The following is a 26,918-nucleotide window of genomic DNA, read 5'->3' as shown; positions in this document are numbered from 1 at the left end:
AGGGTGGGCACAGGGATGCATTCCAGGGTCCCTACCTCTGGAGAAGACAGGTTCCCTGACATCCCACAGCTGGCACAGCTCCATTCTTTCTCTCGCCTCCAGGCTGAGATGACAGGAAAGTAGTGCCCAGGCTATGGACAAGGGCAGAGGGACCCACCACGCCATGATGGCAGCCAGTGTGGGCTCAGAATGTCCCAGGCACCAGCCTTGCTCCTTTGTGATGATGCACTGAGGTCCAGAGAGGGATGGCAACTGTCCCAAAGTCTCCGAAACTGCAGTTGTGCTTTGAATCGTGAGACCAACAGTCAACCGCCCCCTCCTTGTGCCTCCACACTGATGTGCAGCAAGGAGTGGACGATGTCCAGACACTGTCCTATTGCAATGCTGTATTTCTGGTTGTTTCTTCTGTGATGGAGCCTCTGGCCAGCCAGGGAAGTGGCAGCTGTCTCAGTGAGCTGAAGGAGAGCAACAGGGTCAGAGAGAAGCAGGAAGTCATGGCCCAGATGGGTCCCAGGCCCCACCTCTTCTCCCACTCAGGTTCCTTCACGTAATTCATGCCGCTTCCTCATGTGCGCAGTGTCCAAAGCCATGGGCGCTTGTCCTAATTCGATTTCTATTGCTGAGAATAAACACCATGGCCAACAGGTAATGCGGAGAGGACATGGTTTGCCTTGAACATCCGTTTCACAGTTGACTGTTGAGGGAAGTCAGGGTATGCCCTTAAGCAGGACCAGAGGCAGGAAGCAGAAGAAAGCAGCTCACTCCATTGCTCCCTATGGCTTGCTCAGCTTTCTTATACAACCCACCCCTGCCTAGGGATGGCACCGCCCACAGTGGGCTGGACCCTTCCACATCAATCATTAGTCAAGAAAATGCCCCATAGATACAACTACAGGCCGGTGTGACGGAGGTGGTTTCTCAGCTGAGGCTCCTTCTTCCCAACTGTAATATGAGTAAAGTAAAAACAAGACAGCCCGGAATCCCTGAGGGCATAGGAGAGGACGTTCCTAAGGGTGGCGAGCCTGACGCACACGGGCCCCGTGCCCAGCCCTCTGCATCGCAGACCCAGCTCATTATGGACGTTTGGAAATAAGATAGACTTTATTGTCTGTGTCCCCAGGGGTGTCCTATGTTCCCCAAGAGTCCAGGCCTGTGAGGGGAAGAAAGCATGTGGGACCTTACCCTTCACACACAAGTGGGTGCCCTGTGGCGTGCCAGTACAGATGAGGACATCTGGAGTCTGCGGCAGTCCCAGGTGTGTCCCAGAGGCCATTAAGGTAGGGCTGGGGTGAAAGGAAAAGCAGGAAAGCCATGACCTTCAGCGGGGTTCCTTGCTCCCACAGTCTGTCTCTCCTTTGTGACTTCTGCTCAATCCTGTCACGCCTCCTTCCTCTTGCCCTGGTCACAGCTTTGGGATTTTTCTTTCTTTCCTTCTTTCTTTCTTTCTTTTTTTTTTTTTTTTTTTTTTTTTTTTTTTTAATGTTTTCTAGAACTTGGGTGACACCTGGTGGACACTATGGCTTACTTCTGGTGCTACTTAACCACATCTCCAGTTCTTCTGCTATGGAACCACGGGTCTATGGAAGGAGTTAGAGGGAGCTGAAGGAGGAGACAGAGGGCAGGCACAATGGAGGAACCTGAGGACACTTATTTCCCAAGCCCACAGGCCCCTCCCCCATGCACGCCTGACCCCGGGGTCAAGTGAAGCTCAGCTGAGCTGGGGCATGCTTTTTACTCAGCCTGGCCCCAGCCGGCAGCACAGCCCTTCCTCCCCAGAGGCTGGCACTGTGACACCAGCTGTCAGGCTCCCCAGGTGTAGCTTCCTAACAAGCAGCTGATGCCACCAACTGTGACAAGCAAGGTTCTGGAGGGAAATGCCGTGGGTTCATAAAAGTCAGAAAGCAGGATCCTGGAGAGACCAAAGCAGGTCTCCCTTGTATGGGCCACCATGTAAGAGCTGCCTACTGGAGCAGGGGTCATCCCAGGATGTCATCAAGGATTAACTGAGCACCTACTATAAGCACACTGCGACCCAAGCTGCCTTATCTCTCCTGCCAGGCAGCCACCTGAGCTGGGCACTCTTCATCATCTCCTTTATAAAAATGAGGGGGCTAAGGCTCAGAGAGGCCACATAAATTGTTCATTGTCACCCAAGAATTACTGACTCCATTGAAACGGCTATAAGATCAGAAAGCTTCTGGTCCAATACCCTCCTATAAAAGGGGATGAGATGTATCTTAGTTAATTTTGCTGTGACAAAGTTCCTGGCAAAAGCTACTTAAGGAAGGAAGGGGTTTGGGCTCTCAGTTTGAGGGCACACAGTCCATTTTTGACAGAGAAGGCATGGGAGCCAGAGCTCACGGCAGCTGGTTACATTGGCCTAGAGTCGGCGAAGGAGGAGGAGGAAGGAACCACACCTACGTGGCCACCTTCCCATGCCATTTCCTTCCCAGCTTCTCAGACACCCTGGAGTAGGGCTAGGAATAGGACAGTAGCAATTTGGCCTCAACTCCTGTGCATACAATCAGACCTCAAAAGAGAGAAAGCCACTCCCTGGGGTTCCCACCCTCCGTGGGAAGTCTACCCGACCACCTCAACTTGGGGTGAATTCGAGTAGACCTTGAGAGTTGTAAAGCTCCATCTGTGTCTGGAGCCTGTGTGTGAGCTCTAATGGCGATGCCAGCATGGAGTACCCACTGCACATCTTTCACAGGGCACCATGCCATCATGGTTCTGGCTGCCCACTTTGCTCAAGAGGAGCCCAGAACCCTAGGAGGTTGGGCTGCCGAGGGTCACCCAGCCTCTCCACAAGTCCTCTTCCCTCCACCCAACTTCACATACATAACAGTGACAGCAAGGCACAGAGCTGACTCCCAGGAAATTCTTTCTCACAGGGGCAAGGACTGTAAACAAGGATGTGCTTGGTGCATTGGGGAAGAGGAAAACGCTGGGGGTGGGGGGAGCCAGGGGCGTGGCTGGTGAAGATAGGTATCATGGTACAGACATTGCTGAAGGGGACCCACTGGAAGGTGGGGTAAGGGTGGCCCAGGCATCCTGTTGACAAGCTGCTACGTGAGAAAATGGAAAGATGAGCAGGTATGGTCAGTCACGTTTGCACAAAGCAGGAGGCTGAGTCTAGATTTTTCCTCTCATATTTTATTTACATGTAAGGATCTCACTGGAATATTTTGTTAGAATCAAGATGTACTGGCAAGGCCGTGCCAGCAGCTCGAAGGTGAGACGATAGATTTGAGAAGAGCCTGACCCCTCTGACCCCTGTATTATCCTCAGTCTGTCTACCTAGTGGAGGGACGTCAGCCCCTGCCCCCTGCATTCCTGGAAGGAGCCTTCTTCCCACACAGTGGCCACTGCTCCCTAAGCAAATACCTCCCACAGCACCTCCCAGTTTATTTGGTCCTTGTGTCCCTCCCCCCCCCCATTCTGACAACTCCTTGGAGTGGACAGAATTTCTATTTCTCTACCCTCCTCACAGGCCTGGCATAAAATCAGTCCCCAGTGTAGATGAACACCCGCCCTTCCAAGAGAGCGATACTTCCTGCAAGCATCAGCAATATGCTTTTAGAGCTCCCACTCTGGTTCTGGACCCAACACTAACTGGGACTCACACAGGCCTCCATAACTTATCCCATCTACTTCTGATGCTGGCCCCAGGGGCAGAGGAGACCTGGATCTCACATAGCAACCAGGTCAGACCTGGATCTCACATAGCAACCCGGTCATCCTTCGTGCTAGCGTTGCCCTGGCCCATCTCCCAGTAGATGCTGCTACGGCTCTCAGCATTCTCCTTAGAATTCAAACTTCTTAGACTTGATTCTGTGTGTGTTTCTTTAAATCTCTAGATCCCTGCTGCTCAGCACTACACATGGCACACAGTAAGGGCTCAATACATATATGGTGGGTGAGCTACTAAGTGAAGCCAGCTCTGTGTGCTCTCTACCACTACACAGATCCACCCATCTTCCCCAATACTGAGAAGGGGATGGGGGTAAGTGATCATGTTCCCATGGCCTGTTCCGGGTGCTGAGGCCCTGGCCGTATAGGTGAAAAAGGACCAGCATCATCTGCTAGGAACAGCTGTGTAGCCAGCCACACCCAAGCATCTCAATACTTCTTCCTGCAAGAGGCTCAAGTCCTGTGTGCTGCAGTTCGGCCTGGGCTCCGCTGGGTTCTATCATGCTAGCTCTCATCATCCGGGAGGTTGAGCCCAGGCTTCCTCCTGGTGGATGCAGTGTCTTGAAAGCAAATCTGTCCTGGACCTAGGAGGCTGGAGGCCGATGCCTGCACTTTATACCTTCACATTTGCTATATTACTGAGCAGAGCCCCAGGCTCAAGGGATGAAAAGGAGACTCCTCCCTGGACAGGTTTGCTGAAGGCCAAGTGCCACTGTGCGGGGAGGCGAGCATGGTTCCAGCTGCGTCCACTGTCCACCGTTCTAGTCTGGCGCCTTAAACTTCAGACTCCACGCCTATTAGACCTTCCTTGCTTAGTAGATTAGGGGGTGGCAGGGGTGGGGTTGGGGTGCCTTGGATCTACTGTCTCAGATCTTCTCTTCATTTCTTGATGCCATCCTAACCATGACATCCTTGTGGCAGCACTGCACACCGCCAGTCTAACTGCTCCCTGTCTCCCAAGACAGGAAAACAGCCTGCTTCCTGCCGGAGGGTTTACAGAAGGCTGACCTGGAGCACCCCACCCCCACCCCCCAACACACATGCACACACACATGCACACACACACACGGTGAGGCTCTTGGAGCTGTACTTTCTAGGATACTAACTTTGTTCCCAGCCAGACATCTGGGTGGAGGACTTGGTTGCCCAGACGTACATCCTGACTTAGATTGGGGGTATCAGGGAGTTTAGGGCAGATCCTAGGGCTCTCTTCTCTTCCTGGGAAAAGATTTTGGGAGTACCTTTCAACCTCATCCCTCTGTGTTCTTCTGTTTTGTTTTGTTTTGTTTTTTCTTTTTCTTTTTTTTTTTTTCTTTTCTTTTTTCCCCGAAAGAGGGTTTCTCTGTGTAGCCTTGGCTATCCTAGACTCACTTTGTAGACCAGGCTGGCCTCAAACTCACAGTGATCCAACTGCCTCTGCCTCCTGAGTGCTGAGATTAAAGGTGTGCATCACCACACCCGGCTGTTTTTTCCTTTTTAAAATTTATTTTTTTAATTTTTTTTTTTTGAAGTGGGATCTTAAGTAGCCCAGGCTGGTCTTGAACTTACCATGTAGTGGAGGCTGCCCCTGAACTCCTGCCTCCACCTCTTGAATGCTGGAGTTATGGGGGTGCCTCCCACCCCTGCTCCCTTGTTTTCCTACATTCTAGCACTTACTTCTGTCGGAATATGTCACTTTATTTCCGGGGTGGTGTTCTCCCTTCCTCACCTCCAATGCCTGTGCTGAGTGGAGAGACACACCCTGTCAACAGTGCTGAGCTGCAGAAGCCAAGGGGGCTGTCCGTTGGCTGTCGTAGCAGAGTCAGAGACAGCTTTCCGGAAGGTGCCTGTGACAGAGGGACAGTGGCCTCCCTAGCATCTGAGTTTGTGCTTGCTGCATGGGGGTCGGCTGAGGAAGATCTGCTTGAAGGGCTTGTTGTAGGTGTCCAGGTTGTCCTTGAAGCAGTACACAGACTGCTTGTCACACTCGCAGGCCTTCTGCCCACAGAGGCAGCTGCCACCCGCGATGCATCCACCTGAGGGAACACACAGAGTCACTGGGGCTCTCGCTGCGCACTCCAACGCTGGGTTCTAAGGTGGGGGAAGGGCTGGGGGCCTCAGGGGAGCTACAGGGCCCTTCTCCAGTCCTCCAGCCCAGTCTCGCACATCCTACCATGCCACAATGAACAGCCACCTAGAAGGAGGCAAGGGATGGGCTGCATGGCCCATCTGCTACCCAGACACCGGCTTGACATCCCACATGCTGTCGGGAACATCTCCAACGGCAGGTGTTTGAAGTTAACTGCACATAGGTACCATGACCGCTGAGCCTGTCACCCCTCCACCCTTAGGAATGACACCAACTGACCCCAGCAGCTCTCAAAAGCTCTCCCCCATCCTTTCGCTTCCTGTTTTCCCATCTGCTGGCAAGTCCCATGGAGGTCACGTGTTTAAAGCACTTCACGCTCTGCCCCCTTTCTTCCATCATCCTGGCCTCCACCCACGTTCCTGCCCCTCTCCAGACTCTAGTCACCACCACCACCACCAGAGGAAATAAACAGGTAGTCTCAAAATGTTACCCGAATCGCATTCACTCTCCTGTTTAAAGCCATGCTGTGGTTTCAAGGTCTCTGAAGAAGAGAGGACCATCCCATTTTGGCAGTCCATAGCCCACCTGCCACAGCTTGACTGTGCCAGCCTCCCTGTCATCATGGAACTGCCACCCTCCCACCCCCGGTCTGCTCCAGGCACAGGGGCCTCTGTGAGTTCAAGTATCACCTTCTGCCTTGTCCCAGGGCCTTTGAGCATGCTGGTCTCAGGACCTTGGCTCTCCAGGGTCTTCCAGTGGTGAGATCCATAGGCCATTTGGGTCCTAATGGGATCAAAGTTCTTCAGCGTGGCTTATCCAAACCACCTGGCCTTAAGCTCTACACACACACACACACACACACACACACACACACACACACACACACCGCCTCCCCTCTGCCACCCCACCCCTCACAACTTCTCCCTTCCATGTCCCACTGCAGACTTCATTTGCATTGTGATTTGCTGTGCCCTCCTCTGCCCTGCAGAGTGAGGCTCCAAGAGGCTGGGACTCTGCTGCATCAGAGGCCAGCCCATGGGAGCATCTCAAGATACTATTGCAGGAAGGCAAATAAAGCCCTGAGGATGTTGGGATCTGGTATAGACCCTTGAGCTGAAGGGCAAGCCGACTGGGCTTTCAATTGAGTAGTCACTGGCCCTAATGCTTTGTGTGTGTGTGCACACACATGTTGCATGCACAAGCACATAAGGGGTCAATGAGGTAAAACTCCTTTCTATAGAACTCTGCACAGATCTGCTCTCTGAGTTAGGAAGGAGGCTGCAGGACTCCAGGCTTGTGCTCTGCAGCTGGTTGGTTAATCTAAGAGTCTCCCTGGATAGAGTGCTGTTGAGCGTGGTCAAAAACTGATCGGCACTGTTAAGGCCCCTGCTAGGGTGTTGCTGGTCACCATGGCTGCTGCTCACAGACTGCATGCCTTGGGCCCCATGCATGGGCAGCTGCACTCTTGCTTCCCCATACACAAAGAAACAAGCCTCTGTGTGCTGGACCAGCACAGGCTGTCTCTCTGCTGTCCTCCCTCTTCGCAGCCCACATGCCCACTGGAGCTGTCCTCCCACGCCTGCCTGGAGACTTTATTTCTCAGGGTAGACACCTCCATCCCACGTCTCAGCTGCCCCTCACCACACACCCGCTCAGGAAGGTGCCAAGAACGCTGGTGCCACTCCTCCTCGTGCCTGCGCCCTTTGGCCCTCTCACGACTCCTCCTCCTCCTCCGTCTGTGAAGGTCTGCCCAGATCCATCATGTCCCAGCCCCCTATGGCTCTTCTACATCTCAGGCCCAAGTGTGCACCGCTTCCTCCCTGTCCACAGCGTATCTCTGTGCTGCCAAAGTCGGGGGTGTGGGGGGGGGAGTGGGGGCGCTGCATGAATGCCAGTTTCTGGGGATTTGGCACTGCCACCCAGGAAATCTGAACCCTGAAGCAAAATGTCATCCTCTCTGTCCTCTCCTCTTCCCTTCTTCTCCCTTCTCCTGTCTCTCTCTCCTCTCCTCTCTTCCTCTCTTCTTCTCCCCTCCCCGCCCCTCGCCCCTCCCCCCTCCACGCATTAAAGACGTGCACCACCACACCTGGCTTCCTGTTTATCTCTCATTCCTCTTTTTCCTCACGACCCAATTTTCTCGCCTTGTCCTTCTTCTCCGATTATGTATATGAGTGGTTTTGTCTGCATGGATGTATGTGCTCCATGTATGTGCCTGTATGTGCACCATGTTTGTGCCCGGTGCCCACAACAGTCAGAAGAAGGTGTCAGATCTCCTGGATGACAGTTACCAGTGGTTGTGAGCTGCCATGTGGATACCGGGAACCAAAACCAGGTTCTCTACAAAAAAAAAAAAAAAATGACAACTGTTCTTAACTAGAGCCATCTCCTCCAGCCACTTTTGTTTTTTTCTTTCTTGAGACATGGTCTCATGTAGCCCCGGCTGGCCTAACTCACTCCTGAGGATACTTAAAGATGACACTGAACTCCTAACCCTCCTGTGCCCGGGGCCCAGCCCTCAGTGAGGTCAGGGCCTGAAGAAGGGAGGATCCAAGAGTGAGCAGTGAGCAAGGAGGCGAGGGAGGAATGAGCGAGGCACCAGGATCGGGAGGGGCTTGCAGCTTCACTGACTGGCAGTGAGAGTGCTTCTTTATTTATACAGAACTCAGCAGGCAGGGATAGATGTGTGTTGTCCCAAAACATAGATCAGATCATTTTTGTCCCCGAAACATGTTTTAACTTCCACTTGGCCATAAGTTTAGTCATCATTGATAAACTGTGACAGAACAGAATCATCTTTTACAGTCATTTTCCCTCATCAACCCCACAACCCAACTTTTAGCAGTCTTACAGTTTCAAGGGCATATTTTTCCAAAGCATGGCAGCCGGTTCTCACGGTGGTAACTCTTGTGGTTTCAAGGGCTCTAGACAGAAAGAAAATCTCCAAGCCAGCCTGGGCAGAGAGCCATGTCCCAAGCAGTGTATTATCAACTTTTAATAGTCAGAGTGCAACTGTCATAAGGCCCAAGAAAAAATTTCAGGCCAGCGTTGCTGAGGTTATTATCCAATGTCTGTCATGATACAATGTTTCTATTTTATATATTGTAGAATTTATTTATATGTTTAATCTTAGTATTTTTTGTTCCTTGGTCATACACCATAGTGGCCCTGTATGAGTTAACTTTTTCTAAGAAAGGGAGATCTTAATATTTTATTATTTTACCATTTATCCACATCTTTCTTTGTCCATCAGTAGTAGAAAAAGGCTTTTAATTTGATTTACTGCCAACTCCTCTAGGCCGCTGAATACTGTTTACCCTTTTAGGTTTACTTTGTTCTGATTATCTTGTTCCTGAGTAAGTGCAGGGGCAGATGTGCCAAGAGGATCATTGAGTCAGAGCCTCATAAGGAGGTCTCTGGCATGTTTACTTGAGTCACAACCACCAGAGAGTAAGGAAGACCTTCAAGTAGGGCCAGGCAAGGATTTCTCCCTGGAAGTGGAGGGGTCGTGTGGTCAGGACTCTCCTGGGGAAGCTTAGAAGCGGTACTCCTGGAAGAGGACATAAATGATTCGTAAGAAAATTCCCATCAATCCAATATCCCCAAGTTGTACAAATCATAAAAGGCCCCAAGTGGGCAACACATGGCGATCAAGGCCAAAAAGTGGGAGACTGCACCGCAGCAATTGCATCATTCAGTTCAGCTTTACTGGAGCTTTACCAAGCAGCTGTACTGGCTTTATGACTTTCACTGTTCCCATTAGCCATGGCTGTGCCAACCCTGCCTCCATCTTCCGGGAGCTGAGATTATAGGCATGGGCCTCCATGCTCTTTCATGCTGTGATGAGGATTGAACCCTGGGCTTGATGCATGCCAGGCAAGCGTTCTACCAAATGGGCTACACCCTCATCTCCAGTCAAATCTTTTTGACTGTGAGATTAAATCCTCTCCTGGTGTATAGGTCCCCTACCCAGGGCTCTCCCAGTCTCCAGATCTTCTGGGCAGGTCCTGGACAGTCATTTCCTACCAAGGATGGTCATTTTGGAAGCATCCTTCAGTTACGGTTATCAGCTCCTGCATCTTCCAATATGCCAAAAGAGAAACTGAGGCACGGGGAAAGGAAATGACAGATTCAAAAAGTTCTTTCTCATCCTGAGAAATACATCTCCACAAATGAGAAAGGGTGACGGGTATAGACTCCCACCTCGTGGCTAACCGAAACCCGCACATAGCTTATCTTGGCCACAGCTTTATTCCAGTTTTTCACAGTGTTTCTGCTCAGTCTCAGGACCCAACATCATCCTGGGTTCCCACCTCCAGCCCAGAACTCTGCCTTGAGCTTCAGACACCAACACACAGTATCTGTCTGATATGTACTTTGTGTTAGACTATTTTCTGTTGAAATGCAAAGCGTTCTGAAATTTGCAAGCAGAATGGTTTATTTCACTCACAATCTTGGGGGCTACGAGACCAGACAGCTCAGTTGCTGGTTCTGGCAGGGCTCCCTTAGGCACATCACAGCGTGATGGAGAGCATCATGGTGGGTGTGCATGCAAGAAGGAGAGCCACACGGGACAACAGGAAGCCAGGGAGACTGGGGAAGGGCCGGTCTTGCTTGCTGTTAAAGAACAGATTCTTCTAGTTCCAGTTACCTGGGATGGCTGACCATTGCGCTGACCAGTGTCCCAGGAAAATTAATCTCTTCAGAGGGTAACACTTGCAAGTGCTCTAACCGATACCCACCAGGCCCCACCTCTTAAAGGTCCCGCCATGTCTTGTGCGTTTGTGTGTATGGTGTATAATGTGTGTTCACGGGCGGTAAGTGCACATGTGCATACTGATTCATGTGTATGGAGGCCAGAGATCAACGCTGGGTGTCTTCCTTGGTTCTTCTCCACCTTATTTTTAAAATTCATTTGTGTGTGTTTATGTGTTTGTGGTGTGAATGCATGTATGTGTTCATGTATGTGTGAGCATATGAATGTGTATGGGTGCATGTGGTAAAGATTGGTGGTGGGAGTCTTCCTCAGTCATTTTCCGTCTTATCACTCAGGTGGGGTCTCTCAGTTGAAGCCAGTGCTCACCAATGTAGTTTAGTCTCATTGGCTAGCCTGCTCTGCAGAGGCCCCGTGTTTGCCTCCCAAGTGCCACCATGGCCACCTAGCGTTTAAATGAGTGCTTAGGATCCAAACTTGGGCCTTCGCATTTGCATGATGGGACCTTTGAACTACTGAGTCATTTCGCCAGCCCATTACCTTATTCCTGCTGAACCAATTAGGTTCGATGGCTAGCCACTGAGCTCCAGGGCCCCACCTGTCTCCGCTCCTGTTCCTACAGCTGGGGTTATATGTATGCTGCTGTGCTCCAGGCTCTACATGGTTGCTGTAGATTAGAGTTCAGCTCTCTGCACAGCAGGGAACTCACTAGTTGAGCCATCTTCCCAGTCTTGGTCCCCCACGTTTTAACATTATTACCTGGGCAACCCATCTTCCCACACACAAACCCTTTGGGAATACACTTAAAAGATATCTGAACTACAGCACATCTTACACTCCACGTGATTATGCCAACCCCATGCCATCACGGTTCACTCTACCTCCGTCTTCGCCAGTTAAGTGGCTGGTGCCACGGTCTATGGCTGCCAAGGCCAGGAGCTGCCACTCAACTTCCTTCTCTTTCAGCTCTACAACTACTTCGTCTACTTCACCTGTATGTCCTGACACTTTAACCTCCAAAGCAGACCCAGCGCCCCACACTTGCCGTGATCTCTCTGTCACCATCCTGGCTCACGCTATGCTTAACATCCCTATGGGCTTCAGAATCAGCATCCTAAACAGTGATCCTCCTCCTCCTTCTGACAGCAGTGCATGCCGTGTCCCCTAGTCATGCTCCTGTGGGTCAGGGACCACTGACGCAGATGGTGAACCTCCTGCACTGCCTGGGCAGACACCCAAGCATGTCTACTCCTTCCCCAGGCTCCAGGCTCCTTCCACACTCACCCTGAGGTCTTGGCTCCCCTTTTCAAAGCTGCCTTTCCACAGCTGCCTAAACTAGTTACTTTCCCTTCCTTGAACCCCAGCAATCTCCTAACCTGTTTGAGCAGCTGCGAAGGATGCATCCCTATCTGGCTACATCTGTCTCGATTTGTGGCTCTATCGTGGGCTCCCCTTACTGGAATGTAAGCTCCTTCAAGCCGGAGACTGTGTCTTGCTCATCGTTGATCTCCAGCCCTAGTGTTGGTTAAGGCTCCTCCGCTGTTGGCTGGAGCCTTTAGCAGCTGCACTTATGTGGCCCGTGGACCACACAAAGGTGCCCAGACCAAGACTCTGGACCCAAGTTTGTGACTCACACACTTTATGATCTTAGGCAAGTTGATGCTTCTCCCAAAGCCTGTCTCCTCAGCTTTTACACAGGATAAATATGTCGGCATCACATACTGAATGAGAGTTTCCATCCAGCCACTCATTAAACAAATAGGCATTAAGCGACTAGCACGTGACTTGCCTTCCTCTAGAAACTGAGGATGTGGACATGAGCAAGCACACCCCCAGACTTCACAGGCCCAAGAGCACCATTCCATATGGATCCTGAGTATGAGTTCCCCCATAACAAGCCAGGCTCACCCCTTGCTATGTATGAATACAAGACGTGCTGCACAGACTCACGCATCAAACACTTGTCCCCCAGGAGGTGGCATTATTTGGGAGAAGCTGTAGAAACTTCAGGAGGGGGGAGCCTAGCAGGAGGAGGTAGGTCACTGGAGGGTGCTTCTGAAGGCTGCATTTGGTCTTGGCCTTTCTACACGGCTTTGTATCTGCCCTGAGAGGAGTAGTCCGTGCCACAGACTCTCACTATCATAATGACCCACTTCATTGCCAGCCCACGAACAATACAGCCAAAGATGGTGGGCTCAGATCTATGAAAACTGTGAGCCCCAAATCAATCCCTGCCAGCTTTTAAGTTGTTTTCTTGGGCCATACCAACGGGAAAACCTATTAATACAGAAAACGAACTTGACGACTCTTGGGGATGAACTAAATGCGTTTTACAATGTAATGTGGCCACGAGGCCTTGCGGGCAGAGGCACGGTGCCATGGACTGAGTATGAAATCCCCCCCGCCCCCCCCCCCCACACACACAAGCCTGTGTGTTGAAGGTCCGGATCCTCAGCTGACAAGTGCCATTTTGGAAAGTGATGGAGGCTTTGTATGGAGCTGTGGGTGAGGGTCTAACTGAAGGAAATAGGTCACTGTTAGCAAGTCTTTAGGGGCTGTGGGCTGTCCTCTATATGTCTTCTGCTCAAAGGCGTCGGGCCACGTAATGGCTGAACTCCCAGAAACTGTGAGTCAAGTTAAACCTTTCTTCTTTAGGCTGGTAACATCGGGTATTTTGTCATGGTCACTGGTAGAGTAATGAACACACTACGGCTCTCAGGGAACTTACTTTCTAGCTGGGATCTAGTGGGGATCCAGGTGAGCTGAATGCTGCAAGAGAAAAGGGGCCTGTACCAGGCAACAGAGGCTGGAGTGAAGAATGCACAGAGTAATGAGAAAAGTCTTTGCAAATAAACTTCCAGAAGCTACCACTTCTGACACCCGCTCCTTCCCCTGCCAATCTCCCAGAGGGAGGGCTGAGTCAAAGGCCTGCAGGTACAGGTGACAGTGGTACAGCTGGCTAGAAGCAGTCTCTACTTCCCACAGCCAGGCTCCACCCTACACAAATGCATGCTTGTGTGGGTGGAAAGGGGGTGTCACTGCACTGATCTTAAAGCCCCCTGTGAATGCCAAGCACTTATATCAACCATCACAGAGGAGGCGCAGCCACCTTGTCAGCCATGCTAGGGCAGTTGCTTGTCCCCTTCAGGGAAACTGGCCCCTGGGCTCCTTCAAAGACCTTGTTGTATACTGACCTCTGGGTGGCATTTCAAGCTGTGGACACCAAGCTCTCTCCCCACCCCTCACATACCACACCCTCCCTACTGCCTTCCCCACACTGGTTGCTAGGCAACCTGGGACCAGGACTTCAGAACTGCTGGAGGTGTTAACTGTCCCACTACAGAGCTTTGGACTGCAGTGTGGCCTGGGCCAGGAAGAGGCTCCATCCCATAAGGGTCACAGTGATGACATTAGCCACAGAGGGGGCAAGTGCAAGGCACACTTCAAAGAAACTGAGGGGAGGGAGGGCTAGAGAGATAGGTTTGTGGTTTATGAGCACCTGCCGCAGCTCTTTCAGAGAGCCTGGGTTCAATTCCCAGCACCTACATGGCAGCTGACAACTGTCTGCTAACTCTAGTTTCAGGGGATCTGATGCCCTCTTCTGGCTTCTACAGGTACTGCATACACATGGTGCACAAACGTGCACACAGGCAAAATACTTACAATACACATAAAAACAAAACAACTACAATAAGAGTCCTGGTGCTCCCCTACAAAGCAAAAAGCACAGCTGGGCCAAACCAGAAATCCCCACACCCAAACAGCAGATGCTAACTAAATAGCTACATCGGGCCCGCCTCTCAAGGGGGCGGTCACAGGAGGGGCCACTCTTGTTCATCACTTAGCAACCTTGCACAGTGGGGGGGGGCAGGGTTCCCTTTCAACTGGATGAGGAGACTGAGACTTGGCTGAGAGGGTGAGGCTGGATTGGAAAGCTGAGGCCCTTGGCAAGAACGAGTGAAAAGATCTGGGGTGTTAGGTTAGACCACGGTCTATTCACTCTACTCGCCCAGCCAGGACAGAGCTTCTCACCGGTTGTTAGAGGCCATGAGACTTGCATTTGGGTGATAACCCTCCATCCAGTAGATACCCTCCCTTTAGGCAGTATCAAGGAGGCAGAACCACTGGGGCCCAAATCTTCATCCTTTCCCTACTGTGTGACCTTGGACATCCCACTTAACGTCTCTGAGCCTTGACATGCTGTGCAATAATGGGGGAGAAAGGTGCCTACCTCAGAGGGCGCCATCCTGGGGAGCCAAGGTGAGGTGCACAAAGCAGTTATCATCAGCTTTCCACTGGTGTAGCTGCTGCCCTCAGTTCATGGGTGAGGAAACCGAGGCCCTCAAAATGGAGGCAGGACAGGAAATTCCAGAGCACAGAAAAGGCTCAGCATCCAAGTCTTAATCTTGCCTGTCACTCAGCTGGATGAAGCCCTTCCCTTTTGTGGGTCTCAGTCCTCCCTGAGCACCAGCGAAAGGTTGGCTGAGATGATCTCCAAGGGTTCTTTCTGCTCGGGAGTTTTCCTGAGCTACAGATCTTTGGAGAGCCAGAGCTGGGCCTACCTCATGCTGAGTCTGGCTTTGGGGTTACAGTGGCAACAGGTGCTCAGCCAACAAACGGTGCATGGGTGGATGTGCTTGCATGTCAGGCCACAGCAGCGGCAGGCTCCACATTAGAACCCAGGCCATGTAGTTCTAGGCCCCCTGGAGGGTAACACTGATGCCCCAGGGCAGCTGGGGAAGTCTCCTCATTCTCAAGAGCCCTGGGCATGGCTCTCATCTGGGGAGCATGAGGCAAGACTCATGGGCTGTATGTAGGGAGCACAGGCTCCTGGGCCCTGCCTTGGTGTCCTGCCCCCAACTACCAGGCGCCATTCAGGGGATGTGTCATACGGCCATGGCCATAGCCTGTGTCAGGATATCTTCCTACAGTTTTCCTATCTCCTGGAGTTCTGGTCTGGAAAGTACAGTTTCCAGGCCCTGCCTCACTCTCCTGAGGAGCCAGCAGGAAGGGCAGAGGGTTGGCCTAGGCCTCAGTAGTTAAGGTTCTTTTTATGTACTAGGTCCCTCGGCCAGCTGTGCAGACTGAACCAAAAGGCAGCCTTCTATTGTAGTTGTCTGAGCCCTGAGCCCGCCACATTTCCAATCTCACAGTTCATGCCACTGTGCCTTCCTGTGTGTTGCACTACAGCTCTGAGTGGGGTACTGGGCACTTATCATGGAGTCATATGTCACCTATCCTGGGATATGAGTCAGGGCAAGTGGTAGCTCTCTGACCTTGAAGACAGATGGAGGCCCAGAAACACAGCTGTGGACACACCTGGGAGGAAGTGGCTCACTATGCCCTAGTGCCTGGCTGGAGTTGAGCTATGCCCTCTGAGGAGAAAGAAACCACCCAGTGGGCTGGAATACAAGGCTGGACAAAGGCTCATGGCCACAGTCTTCAATCTTTTTAGGCCAGACTTTCCTTCCACATGCCTACACCCCTCCCCCCCCCTCCTGGTCCCAGGGCACTCCTCTCGAGTGTACCTACTCTCCCATCCCCTTCCCCCTTCTCTCCTGTGCAGTGGCCCACTCCTAGTTGCCTTTTTGTCCCTCCCTACTTTGGTCATAGTGCACAACATGCGGTCATCCTTAACAAATATTTGTTCAATTGACAAATAAAAAAGAGTATTGTTGGGGCTGGGGTGATAACTCCGTGATTGAGGCACTGTTAGGACCAGAGTGCAGATACCCAGAAACCCAGTGCTGGGTCGGTGAGGAGGCTCGCCTATAATGCCAGCCCTTGAAGGGTCCCCACAGAAAGCTCGTCACATCCGCCAGCTGAAGGTCTGACTGAGAGACTCTGCCTCAATGAATAAGATGTAAAAGTAGCAGAGGGCAATCCCTCACCTCATCTTCTGGCCTCTACCTGTGTGTGACGACCGCAAGTGTGCCTACATACATACAAAACACCCGCAAGCGCACACATACACACACACACACACCAGGCGTGGTGGCGCACGCCTTTAATCCCAGCACTTTGCAGGCACAGGCAGGACGGTCTATGAGTTCGACCCCAGTCTGGTCTACAGAGCAAGTTCCAGGACAGCCAAGGCTACACAGAGAAACCATGTCTCAAAAAAGCCCCAAACACAACAAAACAAAAATGTAGGGTGGGCTCTTGAGTTCCTGGTGGGAGCTGAAATTCAGTGGTGGGCAGGGGAGACCAGGAAGAACCAAGCAAGGACTCTGCAAGAAGCTCTGACTCTTAGACTTATACCTCCAGCCCCACCCTGTTTTGTTTTGTTTTGCTTTGCTTTGTCTCCAAGCACTTGAGGAAATCTCATTCCCTAAAATGGTCAGTGGCCTAATAAGGAGGTAACCATTAAGGACCAGCCTGGATCACACTGTTTCCCTTCAGGGAGGGCTACTCACAGGCCACAGTCCCGTTGACAATGCTGAACTGGTAGCTATTCAAGATGGGCTGGCAGCCATACTCCTTAAGCCTGTAGTAGCAGCAGTCGTGAGCCCAGCAGCATCTGGTAGTGGGGAGAGGGAAGTGTAGAACTGCGCCTATGTGTGGATGTCCCCAGGAGTCAGGGAAGGACACTGAGTGAGACCTGGAAGGGACTTGACCCTTCTCTGGGCCTAAAGGCACTGGAGTTGGGGAGGGGTGAGTTACTGATACATCTGCCTGGCTATAAATGGTCGCTCAGTCCTTTATGGCCCTGGGCTAATGATGTGCAGTACTGAATCTACCATTGGCTTCCAACAGGCAAGGTACAGGAGGTGGGTAATGACAGGAGGTGGACTTAGGAATGTGTTCCAGGCCAGGCTCTGCTGCTTTCCAAGAGTGTGGTTGATTGAGCAACTCTTAGTCTGGGATCTTCTCTGTCCTCAGCTGTAGGGTTGGTTACAGAGGCAATGCTGCCTCCTATAGTCAATGTGAGGGTTGAAGCCCTTAAGTAGATTCCTCATTCAGTCAGTGTTGGGTATAGAACGAAAATCTCACAAGTGCCAGTGGTCTCCTATGACTCCACAGCCAAGCCTGGGAGCTCAAGGTCCGAAGTTAGACCAGTGTTTTTCAAGCTGCTGGTGACTCCTTTGGGGGTTGCCTATCAGATAAACTACATATTTTGCAGAAGCAAAATTTCATTTATGAAGTAGCAATGAAATGATTTTATTATTAGGGTCATCACAACATGAGAAACTGTATTAAAGGGTTGCAGCATTAAGAAGTTTGAGAGCCACTGTGCTAGGCCCTGCTGTAAGGGCATGCCAAGCGACATCCATCTCCCTTCTTATTTCTTCAAATGGGAAAAGACACAAACTATCCAGTCTCCCCGGTGTGCCCTCCCCGGAGTACAGTAACTTCTGCTTTTTCTAAAAGCCCACACCGCCCACCCTCAAGTCCTCAGAGCTGTCCTGGAAGCCAAGTCCGTATCATGTGACTCCCTCCAGATGGATAACTTTTCAGAACTGGGCCACTTAGCTTCACTCTCCTAAAATATGGAATTAGGTTGGGAGCTGGTAGGGCAGTATCGCTGGGCTCATAATCCTAAAAAAAAAAAAAAAAAAAAAAATTAAAAATTAAATAAAAAATGGAGCATCTGAGGAAAAATCACCTTTGTCAGGTAAATGGTAAAGGCTTCCAGAGCTCTGGGCAGGACTGACCATGTAACACTGGGCCCTTGATAGAGACTAGCAGGGTAGGGCTTGGGGTGTATCTCAGCGGTACAGTTGTCCAGCAGGGATTGGGTTCTGGGTTTGAGCTGTACGTGGTGGCATGTGCCTGGAATCTGAACACTTGGGAGGCTGAGGCAGGAGGATCCAGAGTTTAAGTCCAACCTGGACCATGTAGTAAGTTAGAAGTCAGTGTGAGTTAGGAGATAAGATTCTGTCTCAAGATGGGAACAGCACACAAGCCTTACTGAGGCCCTTAGTTGTACAGGGTTCTGAGTAGTGTCACAGGTCACACAGGGGAAGGTGGCTCAGTTCTGGCTTCCTTGAGACTGACCCTGCAACCCATTTCAGCCTCAGGCCGGCTTGTAATTGTTTCTTCAGGATTCCTAACCCCCTCTCCCCTGGCTGTTAGCCTGGACTTTAATGCAAATACAATAACAGGATAGCCGGGATCTCCCGCATCACCTGTCTGTGGCGTCCACAGGAATCCCTCTGCCTCCAAGCCCACAGTAGCAGCCGTATCCATAATAGAAGAAGAAGGCATTATGGCCTATGATGTGTTTGACCATCCTCTGGAACTGCCAGAAGCTGCTGAGGGTGGAGGTTGTCCCTGCCAAGGAGAAAACAGCAAACAAGAGCCCAAGGGCTCACAGGCCTGCTGGAATGCTTGCAGAGAGGCGGGTGGTCCAGGGCCCTCCCTCGAGGCATCCGCTTCCATCACGGGGAAAGAAAGTATAGGATTTATGTTACTCCAGCACCCAGAAAGTGTCTTGCTAACCAGGACTGGGCCCGGGCTCCCCAGTTGTCAGGGGTTGTCCCATCACCAGCCAGGTCTGATCAACATTGACTGAGGAAGTTCTAGTCAGTTCCTCTCTAGGCAGCATCTAGCATTTATAGTCTCATGGGAGAAGCAGAACACAGGGGTAAGAAAGAGGAAGACACCCTTGATCCATCTGTAAAAGGGCAAATACACACAGACCCACCAATTCTTTTCTTGTTTGTTCGTTTTAAAAGACAGGGCCTTGCCTTACTACATAACCCTGGCTGACCTGGAAGGCCCATTAGAGACGAGGCTGGCCTCGAACCTGGGATGATTCTTCCCTCTCTGCCTTTGAGGTGCTGGAATCACAAGCATGCATCAATAGGCTTTTTTACTCTATGAAATGCTCTCATAGATATACACACACACACACACACACACACACACACACACACACACACACACACACACACGTGCTTGCTGGAGGTTTGGTCCATAATATCTGAACACTGGCAAGTACCGTTTGTCCACCCATTGGAGAATGGTCACCAAAGCACATGTCTTGGGAACATATCACTTTTAATAGCTGAACTCCAGGCAGTGAGATGGAGGCAGATGGAGAAAGAACCAAAATCACATTCATTTTGCATACTTCCATGTACCTTTTTTTTTTTTTTTTTTTAATATAAGCATGTCGTGGCCGTTTGAATAAGAATGGCCCGTAGGCTCGCATAATTGAATGTATGCTCACCAGGGAGTGGAACTGTTGAGGAAGGATTACAAGGATTAGTAGGTGTGACCTTGTGGGAGGAGGTGTGTCACTGGGGGGTGAGCTTTGAGGTTTCAAAAGCCCACGCTAGGCCCAGTCTTTATATCTCTCTGCCTGCAGATCAGGATGTAGCTCTCAGCTCCTTGTCCAGCACCAGGCTCCCTGGCACAATGATAATAGACTAAGACTCTGGAGCTGCAGACAAGCCCCAGTTAAATGCTTTCCTTTATAAGAGTTGTGGTGAGAGGGTGTCTCATCACAGCACTAGGACAGTGACTAAGACATATGTGCTATACAGCACTGTGAGTGTGTGTGTGTGTGTGTGTGTGTGTGTGCATTTGTGTGAACATATTTGTCTGTGAATGTGTGCGTGCATGCATGTCTGGATTTATTTGTGCATGAATGTGTGTGTGTGTGATTGTGTGTGTGTGTGAGAGAGAGAGAGAGAGAGAGAGAGAGAGAGAGAGAGAGAGAGAGAGAGAGAGAAATGTTCCCCCCCAGTCTCCACATTAGTTACATCTAGGTGTAGAAAAGTCCTGGTCTCTAAAAAGGCTGTACTTTTGTTACTATATATTTTATAGTTTTGTCTTGTGGCAGGGTCTTATATGGCCCAAGCTGGGCTCAAACTCTTGTAGTTAAGGATGGCCTTACACTTCCAGCTCTCCTGCCTCCACTTCCATTGCAGGAGTGTGCCATTCTTCCTGGCTTTACCCAGTGCTGGGGACTGAACCAGGTTTTTGAGTATGATAGGCAAGGACTTTACCAGATCATCTCTGTCCCCAGCATTTGATTTTTTTTTTTAATTACAAGTTTATATTTGGCTAGCAATAAAAAAAATAGCCAAAGCAGGAGCTCAGAGAAGGAAAACAGTAAGAGTGGCAAGGAGGTTTTTTTCTCAAGCTCTTGACTTGAACTCTCAATCCTGCCTCCACTTCCCAAGGGCCGAGATCACAGGCATGTGCCACCACACTGGGATAATTTGAAAACTGCAAAGCTCACCAGCAACTTGGGAAAAGAGAGAGACCCAATTTTGGTATGCTTGACTTACTGCAGCACTGTTGAAACCAGCCAGAAACTGGTTTTGCTAACCCAGGCACTCAACACAAAACACTGAGTTTTTGTTTTGATTTTTTTTTTTAAGAAAGAGATCTCAGATGGCTCCCAGGAAGCCCTTCCTTCACTCTGCAGAGGTATGCAATCCGAAACCCAGGCTGTCGTGACTCAGTTTGACTAAGTATTCCACTACGCATCACCAGGATGCCGTCCCTGGAAGAATTCCTCCAGCCGGCTAGAATCATATCGACCTCTTTGCTTTTTGCACTCCAATACACATAGCTTGAAATAAAGGCAACCAGCCTCCCAACCAACTATCATTTTCCAGCATGTGGTCCCTGGTTTCTGAGGCGTTCTGTGAGGGCCCAGCACTGCATTTGGCCCATCAGAAAGCAGAACCAGAGGTCAGAGAACATTGGAGGGAGTCTGGCTCTCTCCTGAGTGCCCTATACCCTCCCTTCACTCAGTGCTACCCAGGAGGAACCACCCCTGTGATACAGCCAGGAAGATGGCCCCCTGCACTCTCCCAGATGGCTTTACTTAAAACAGAAGATGAAGACAATGAAAACAGCAACGCTCTTCATACCCAAAGAAGTAGGGGGGTCCAGGGTGCCAGGGTGCCACCTTCATCTGCCTGTTCAGCTCCTGTTTGGGCAGGGAGGGAGTAAAGGAAGAGGCGATTTGGGTACAAACCACCAATACTGCACAGGCCTTTGGATGGCCTCAGCTCTGAAAAATCTTTGCCAGAACTAATGATGTCTGAACACGACACCATTCCTGACACTTTGACCCAGATGGCAAATGTAAGAAGGGCACGAATGCTTGAAAATAGCAAGCGCTAAGGGGGGGAGAGCTTTCTTTCTCTCGAAACACTATCTGCCTGTTTTTCTTTTTGGAGGAGTCAGCAGCCCCTGTGTTCCCGGGTTTAAATGGCACACATGGTGTCCATCATGGGAGTGTGGTTCAGAAAGTCAGGGTTTATTAGCATCTTCTGCCATTTGCAGTGTTTCTCTTTTGGTCTCCTGGTACCAGAGCTTCAGACTCACACCCCGCCCCACCCCAACCAAAGCTTGGTTTCTACAGCTGACAGATAAGAACAAAACCTCAACGGTGTCACAGTTATTCCCTTGCAAGACTCTCACATCAGTGTCAGAGTTTCTATTGTCACTTAAGAGATAGGACAGGGCTGGGAATGTGGCTCAGCTGCTAGAGTGCTTGCCTCAAAGCCCTGGATTCCATGCAGTCAGGTGGCCCATGCCTGTAAGCCCAGCGCTCAGGAGATAGAGACATAAGGATCGGGAGTTCAAGGTTATCCCTGGATACATAGCAACTTTGAAGTCAGCCTGGGATCCATGGGATCCTATCTCAAAAAGAAGAAGAAGAAGAAGAAGAAGAAGAAGAAGAAGAAGAAGAAGAAGAAGAAGAAGAAGAAGAAGAAGGAGAAGGAGAAGGAGAAGGAGAAGGAGAAGGAGAAGGAGAAGGAGAAGGAGAAAAGAAAAAGAACAGGAAAGAGATGGATGGATAGATGGATGGATGGATGGATGGATGGATGGATGGATAGAGATAGCAGAGGCATAGGAAGAGTAAACAAATTCCTATAGATGACCTCTCCCATGGACTTATGGTGGGGACCAGTCAGAATAAGGAAAATGGCAAAGACGTTTGGAACTAAAACAAAATCACACATAGCCGCTGTGTTCACATTAGAATTGTAATGAGAAGGGAACACTCTAAGGCACACTTCCACAGAGCAGCGGCAGAGAGTGTGGGCATCTGCCCCTCCACGGGGCGGTCCCACCATCAGCACCATCAGCTTGTAGTCCACACGTCCTCTGCCAGCCCCATGAGACAGCAGGTTAGATATGACTGCCACAGGTCTTGGAGAGGGGATAGCTCGGTGGAGGCTTGAGAATTTGGCCTGTCCAAAGGTCTTACTCTGAGATGAGCTTTCCCAGGAAACCTTCAAAATGGCAGTCCTTCGGCAAGAGCTCTGGTAGAGAGCCCACCAGGTGTCCTAGCCCCTTAGCCCTCTTTGGTACAATGTCGTTGAATGCTGAGAGGCTGCGGAGAGGGGCCTGGACCAGGCTGTTCTTGGCCAATTATCATTTCAACAGCTGTACACGTTTTTTCTAATTAGGTTCTGTCTCCATGGGAACCTGACAAAACCATACCCAGGGTTGAGCTACAAAGAAAGGGCTCGTATCTTTTGAACCCAGCAGGTGATGAGACTTCATTTACAAAGGGACTTGGAGTGCATTTCTAGTAACGAAATCCAACTGAAGGACCAACTGTGTACTTGGCTAATGAGAAGACCCCAAGGAAGGTCCAAAAGAGGCAGTGGAGCCGACTCAGGTAAACAGAGAACCAGGCACAGACCAAGAGCCCCATATGAGCCTTGACTTCTGTCAACAGCATTGCACCAGAGCTGCTGTACAGCTGCTGATTTTGGCACTGGGCAAGAGGCAGTGACAGTGGGCAGCAATGAACTCTGAGTCTAGGTCAGAGAGAGTTGGAGCTGTCCCACTATTTCCTGGCAGTGGGCCCAAGCTCCAGACCCCGAGCTTCCTGTCTATGAAGTGGAGTCAATCACCTTTGCCTTCTGTGGTGCCAGCAAGATTCTAGATGCTCCTGGTCTGAAGGCACTTGGTCAACATGGGGCCAAGGTGAGTGACAGTTCGATATGATCCGCTAATCAAGACAGGGAGTGTCGAGACAGGCTTAGATATGTCCCAGCGACATGCGGGAAGCAATGAAACACTGCATTACTCCATTTATTATCCAGAAACTTCTCTGTTGAAGGTCTGTCAGGAAGCTGACTTCTAAGGAGCTATGCACAGCCATGCAGCCTTTTGGCCTTGTCACTGCAGTACATAATTTCTTCTTAAACACTGCTGTGCTGTCAACCTAGAGGGCCTACCAGGATCAAGTCAACAGAGAAAAACACAGGCTACAGAGTAAAATCCAGAAATCATCAGTTCAAAATAAGCCTACCAGACACTCTGGGAACATGCAGGGGTGGGAGGGGGGTGGACTGAGCCACCTGCCTTCAGCCGGCCCCAGGGGACCACTTACATTCAGTGTTAGTTAGCCTTGGGGTGCTAAGTAGTGGCTGGTAGGCCTTTTCGTTACAATCAGTGTCACCATTGTCACCATCGATTTCTCACTTGCTGGCCATCTACCACAAGCAAGCATTGTGCAGACTAAGAGTGGGATTTTGCTTGTCCCTTGGGCAACTTATCACCTACTGAAGGAGTGTGTCAGGGTAAGATGGAAACAAAGTGCTTCCGTGAGCCAGGCACCATGCCAAGAAGACCTTTAATGGATTGTCTCAATCACTCTTATAGCAATTAGAGTCTTACGAGGTCCATTCTATAGATGTGAAAACTAACCTAGAGAAGAATTTAATTACATGACCAAGGTGTCCCATGGGAAAGCAGTGGAGCAAGGATTGAAATGGATGCTTAGACTCCAGAGCCCATGCCTACAAAGTCCTACGGCCAACACAGCAGGCAGGTACTGGTGACATGCCACTTGGGAGTGGTATGCAGTGGGCTTTGGGACCAGCTGGTTCTAAGTTCCGAGACTGCTCCCTCAACTTTGTTGTTTTTAAAGGCAATGGATGCTGTTTCTGTGGAAGAGACTCATGGACATCTGAGGAGCTGACCTAAGAAATGTACATGGTGCCATCTTGGGCATGTTATTACAGACCAGAAGGAACCTAAAATAAAGCATTGTGGGAACCAGGGGGACACAGTTGCTCAGGATAGGACTTCATAGGACTGGTGACTTTTTGGAAGAGCCTTGAAGGATCAAGCAGTTTGGATTCACCTTGGAGAGGGAGAGGGTGAGACAGACATAAACCAGGACCCTGGAGAAGCAAACGCCGAGGGCCCAGGAAAGAGCTGGAGAGTCAGGGCACGGCACAAAGGAAGGTGAGTCCATGCATAAGCAGACAGGACAGTGGCTTCCAGCCATTTCCTGAGAATCTAGTGTGCGTGTGTGCACACGTGTGCAACACAGGCATCAGAGAGAACATTCTTTGAAGGCAGTCTTCATGGTGCAGGTCAGGAGATAAAGGCAGGAACTAGATGGCTGCCTCTTCTTCCCCACAGGGCTGCATCACACCAGGCCAGAGAACAAAGACTCGTGTGCTGCTGAACATGAAATGGACCACAGGCAATAACTCAGCATTCCCCCCACCCCATGCTCCAACGATGGCACATACACCACTCTCGAACACAGTAGGGGTGCAAGGATTGAAACCGATGTGATTCTCAAAGGATTGCATAATTCTTAGGTGCCGTTAAAATAGCTGGTGAACGGTCTGCTTTGATCTTTTCTGAGTGGGCGCTGAAAGGCTGAGGAGCATCTGAAGAGCATCGCCTGGAGACTCCTGACAGAATCATTAACAAGATGTAAGCCAGCCAATACCGCAGTGCAAAAACAACCACCTTCTAAAAGCACCAGCTGGACCTCCCTGGGGCCATGGATGCCTCCTCCTGGCTATTGACAGACAGAGCTCCCAGAAAGGAGGCCAGCCTAGCCCAGGCCACCATCCAAGGCCAGGGTCAGGAGCTTCCTCTCTGAGATGAGCTAGCAGCCCACCACTGAAATGAGCCCCTCCACACCAGCTCCCAAACAATGTGCCGCTGGTACCCATCACATCCTATGTAATGACACCCAGTCCGTGCCGGCTCTCCTACCCTTGGCGAAAACTCTACTGAAAACAGTAGTATTTGTAACTCTACCTACCAGTAAACAATGTGTCTTTCTGACCCAACTGTGAATGTGCTGGCAAGGGTTTAGAGTTACGCTCCTATCAGAATCCCATTCCTACACCCGGGACAAAGCAGGTAACAAATATGTGGCCATAATGTTAGGTAAGGAGCCTTTAGTTCTTGGCTGTCTATTAGCAATTTGTTGTCTATTACCACTTTAGCCACTAAATTATTCTACAGAGAGTCCAACTGAGACTCCTTTTAAAGTATTCCTTCCTCCTTTGTTTGTTTGAGACAGGGCCTCTCTATGTATTCCTGACTGTCCTGGAACTCATTTCTGTAGACCAGGCTGGCCTCAAACTCAGACAGTGGACCTCTGAGTGGCTGTCTCTGCCTCCCAAGTCCTGCGAGTAAGAGTGCACCACCACTGCCCAGCTTTAACGTCATCTGGGAGGAAGACTTTACTAGATCGGAACAAATACGGAGAGAAGTTGGACAAATGAAGGGCCAGGCTAGGTAGGCTGGGGACCAATCTTCAAGGCAAGGGTTCAATAGAAGCAAAGGTGTTGAGTCTAGGGAGGGTACAGGTACATGTGGCCACGGCTGGGAACCAGTGGAGCATCACAGAGGCACACAAAAGGGACAGAATCCCAAGAGAGACAGTCTCCTTCCATTCCAACAGACCAGAGGCAAGAAAGCAAGGATGCAAAGGCTGGGAGCTTGCTGGTCTGATAGCAGACAACGGGAAAGTTTCTATCCAACAATTTCCAGTTTTCTCTGCAGAGGGCAGGAGAGTATCATCCCACAGGGAGGAGGGAAGGCAGCAAGTGGGAGGAGTTTTTTGGGTTGTGTGTGTGTGTGTGTGTGTGTGTGTGTGTGTGTGTGTGTGTGTTTCTTTTTCTTTTTTTTCAAGAATGATTTGGAATAGCCATCAGAGAGGGCAGAAACCTGAGGCGAGCAAACAGAAGGCTGGCCTGGGAGGGCTGAGGGTCTGATTGACGCCGGAGACCACACGTTCCCCTTATAGCCAAGTGTGTGCTTTGCCACAATACCTTCAATGTTTGGTGTGGGTACCAGCTAAGGCTCTCTCACATGGATGGATGACAGACTCTTACCAACAGAATGGTTGAAGTAGTAGACCATAACTTCTGAGCAGGGTGGAGAGAAAGCACACAGGCTGCGGGACTCCAAATCTCAAAGCTGTTGGAACCCACGGCAAAGTGGCTGGAGTTACTGACTATATACTTAGGCCCTTAAAGGAGATAGGGGTGGTGATCAAATACTCAAGAGGGTGGCCTGGGGGGGGGCTTACTTTCCTGTGACAATATACCCTAAAAGAGAGGCCACTCGGATTCTAAGGGTATCAGGAATGAGTCCCACAGAGCCGTTTTAAAACGAGGACACTGACAGAGACAAGCCAAAGGTAGACACGGAGTCCGGATTTGATGCTGGTCCCCATCCCCCACTCCAGGGAGCGCTCCC

General features: G+C 50.6%; 1 protein-coding gene across 1 annotated transcript; it reads right to left on the bottom strand.

Moving 5' to 3' along the window:
• Positions 1–5,544: 5,544 nt before the first annotated feature.
• On the bottom strand, positions 5,545–26,727 carry Pla2g2c (phospholipase A2 group IIC). Its single transcript, XM_051171810.1, has 5 exons — positions 26,552–26,727; positions 21,266–21,363; positions 18,602–18,746; positions 16,889–16,992; positions 5,545–5,708 (listed from the first exon to the last, which is right to left on the bottom strand). Exons 2-5 carry the CDS (start codon positions 21,300–21,302, stop codon positions 5,545–5,547), a joined length of 450 nt encoding a protein of 149 aa, XP_051027767.1. The 5' UTR covers positions 21,303–21,363; positions 26,552–26,727.
• Between the last annotated feature and the right edge of the window lie 191 nt (positions 26,728–26,918).

The sequence above is a fragment of the Acomys russatus genome, chromosome 29 (assembly GCF_903995435.1).
Source record: "Acomys russatus chromosome 29, mAcoRus1.1, whole genome shotgun sequence".
In the NCBI taxonomy this organism is placed as follows: Eukaryota; Metazoa; Chordata; class Mammalia; order Rodentia; family Muridae; genus Acomys; species Acomys russatus.
The sequence above is the reverse complement of the archived record's forward strand: the minus strand, read 5'-3'. Positions and strand labels throughout refer to the sequence as shown.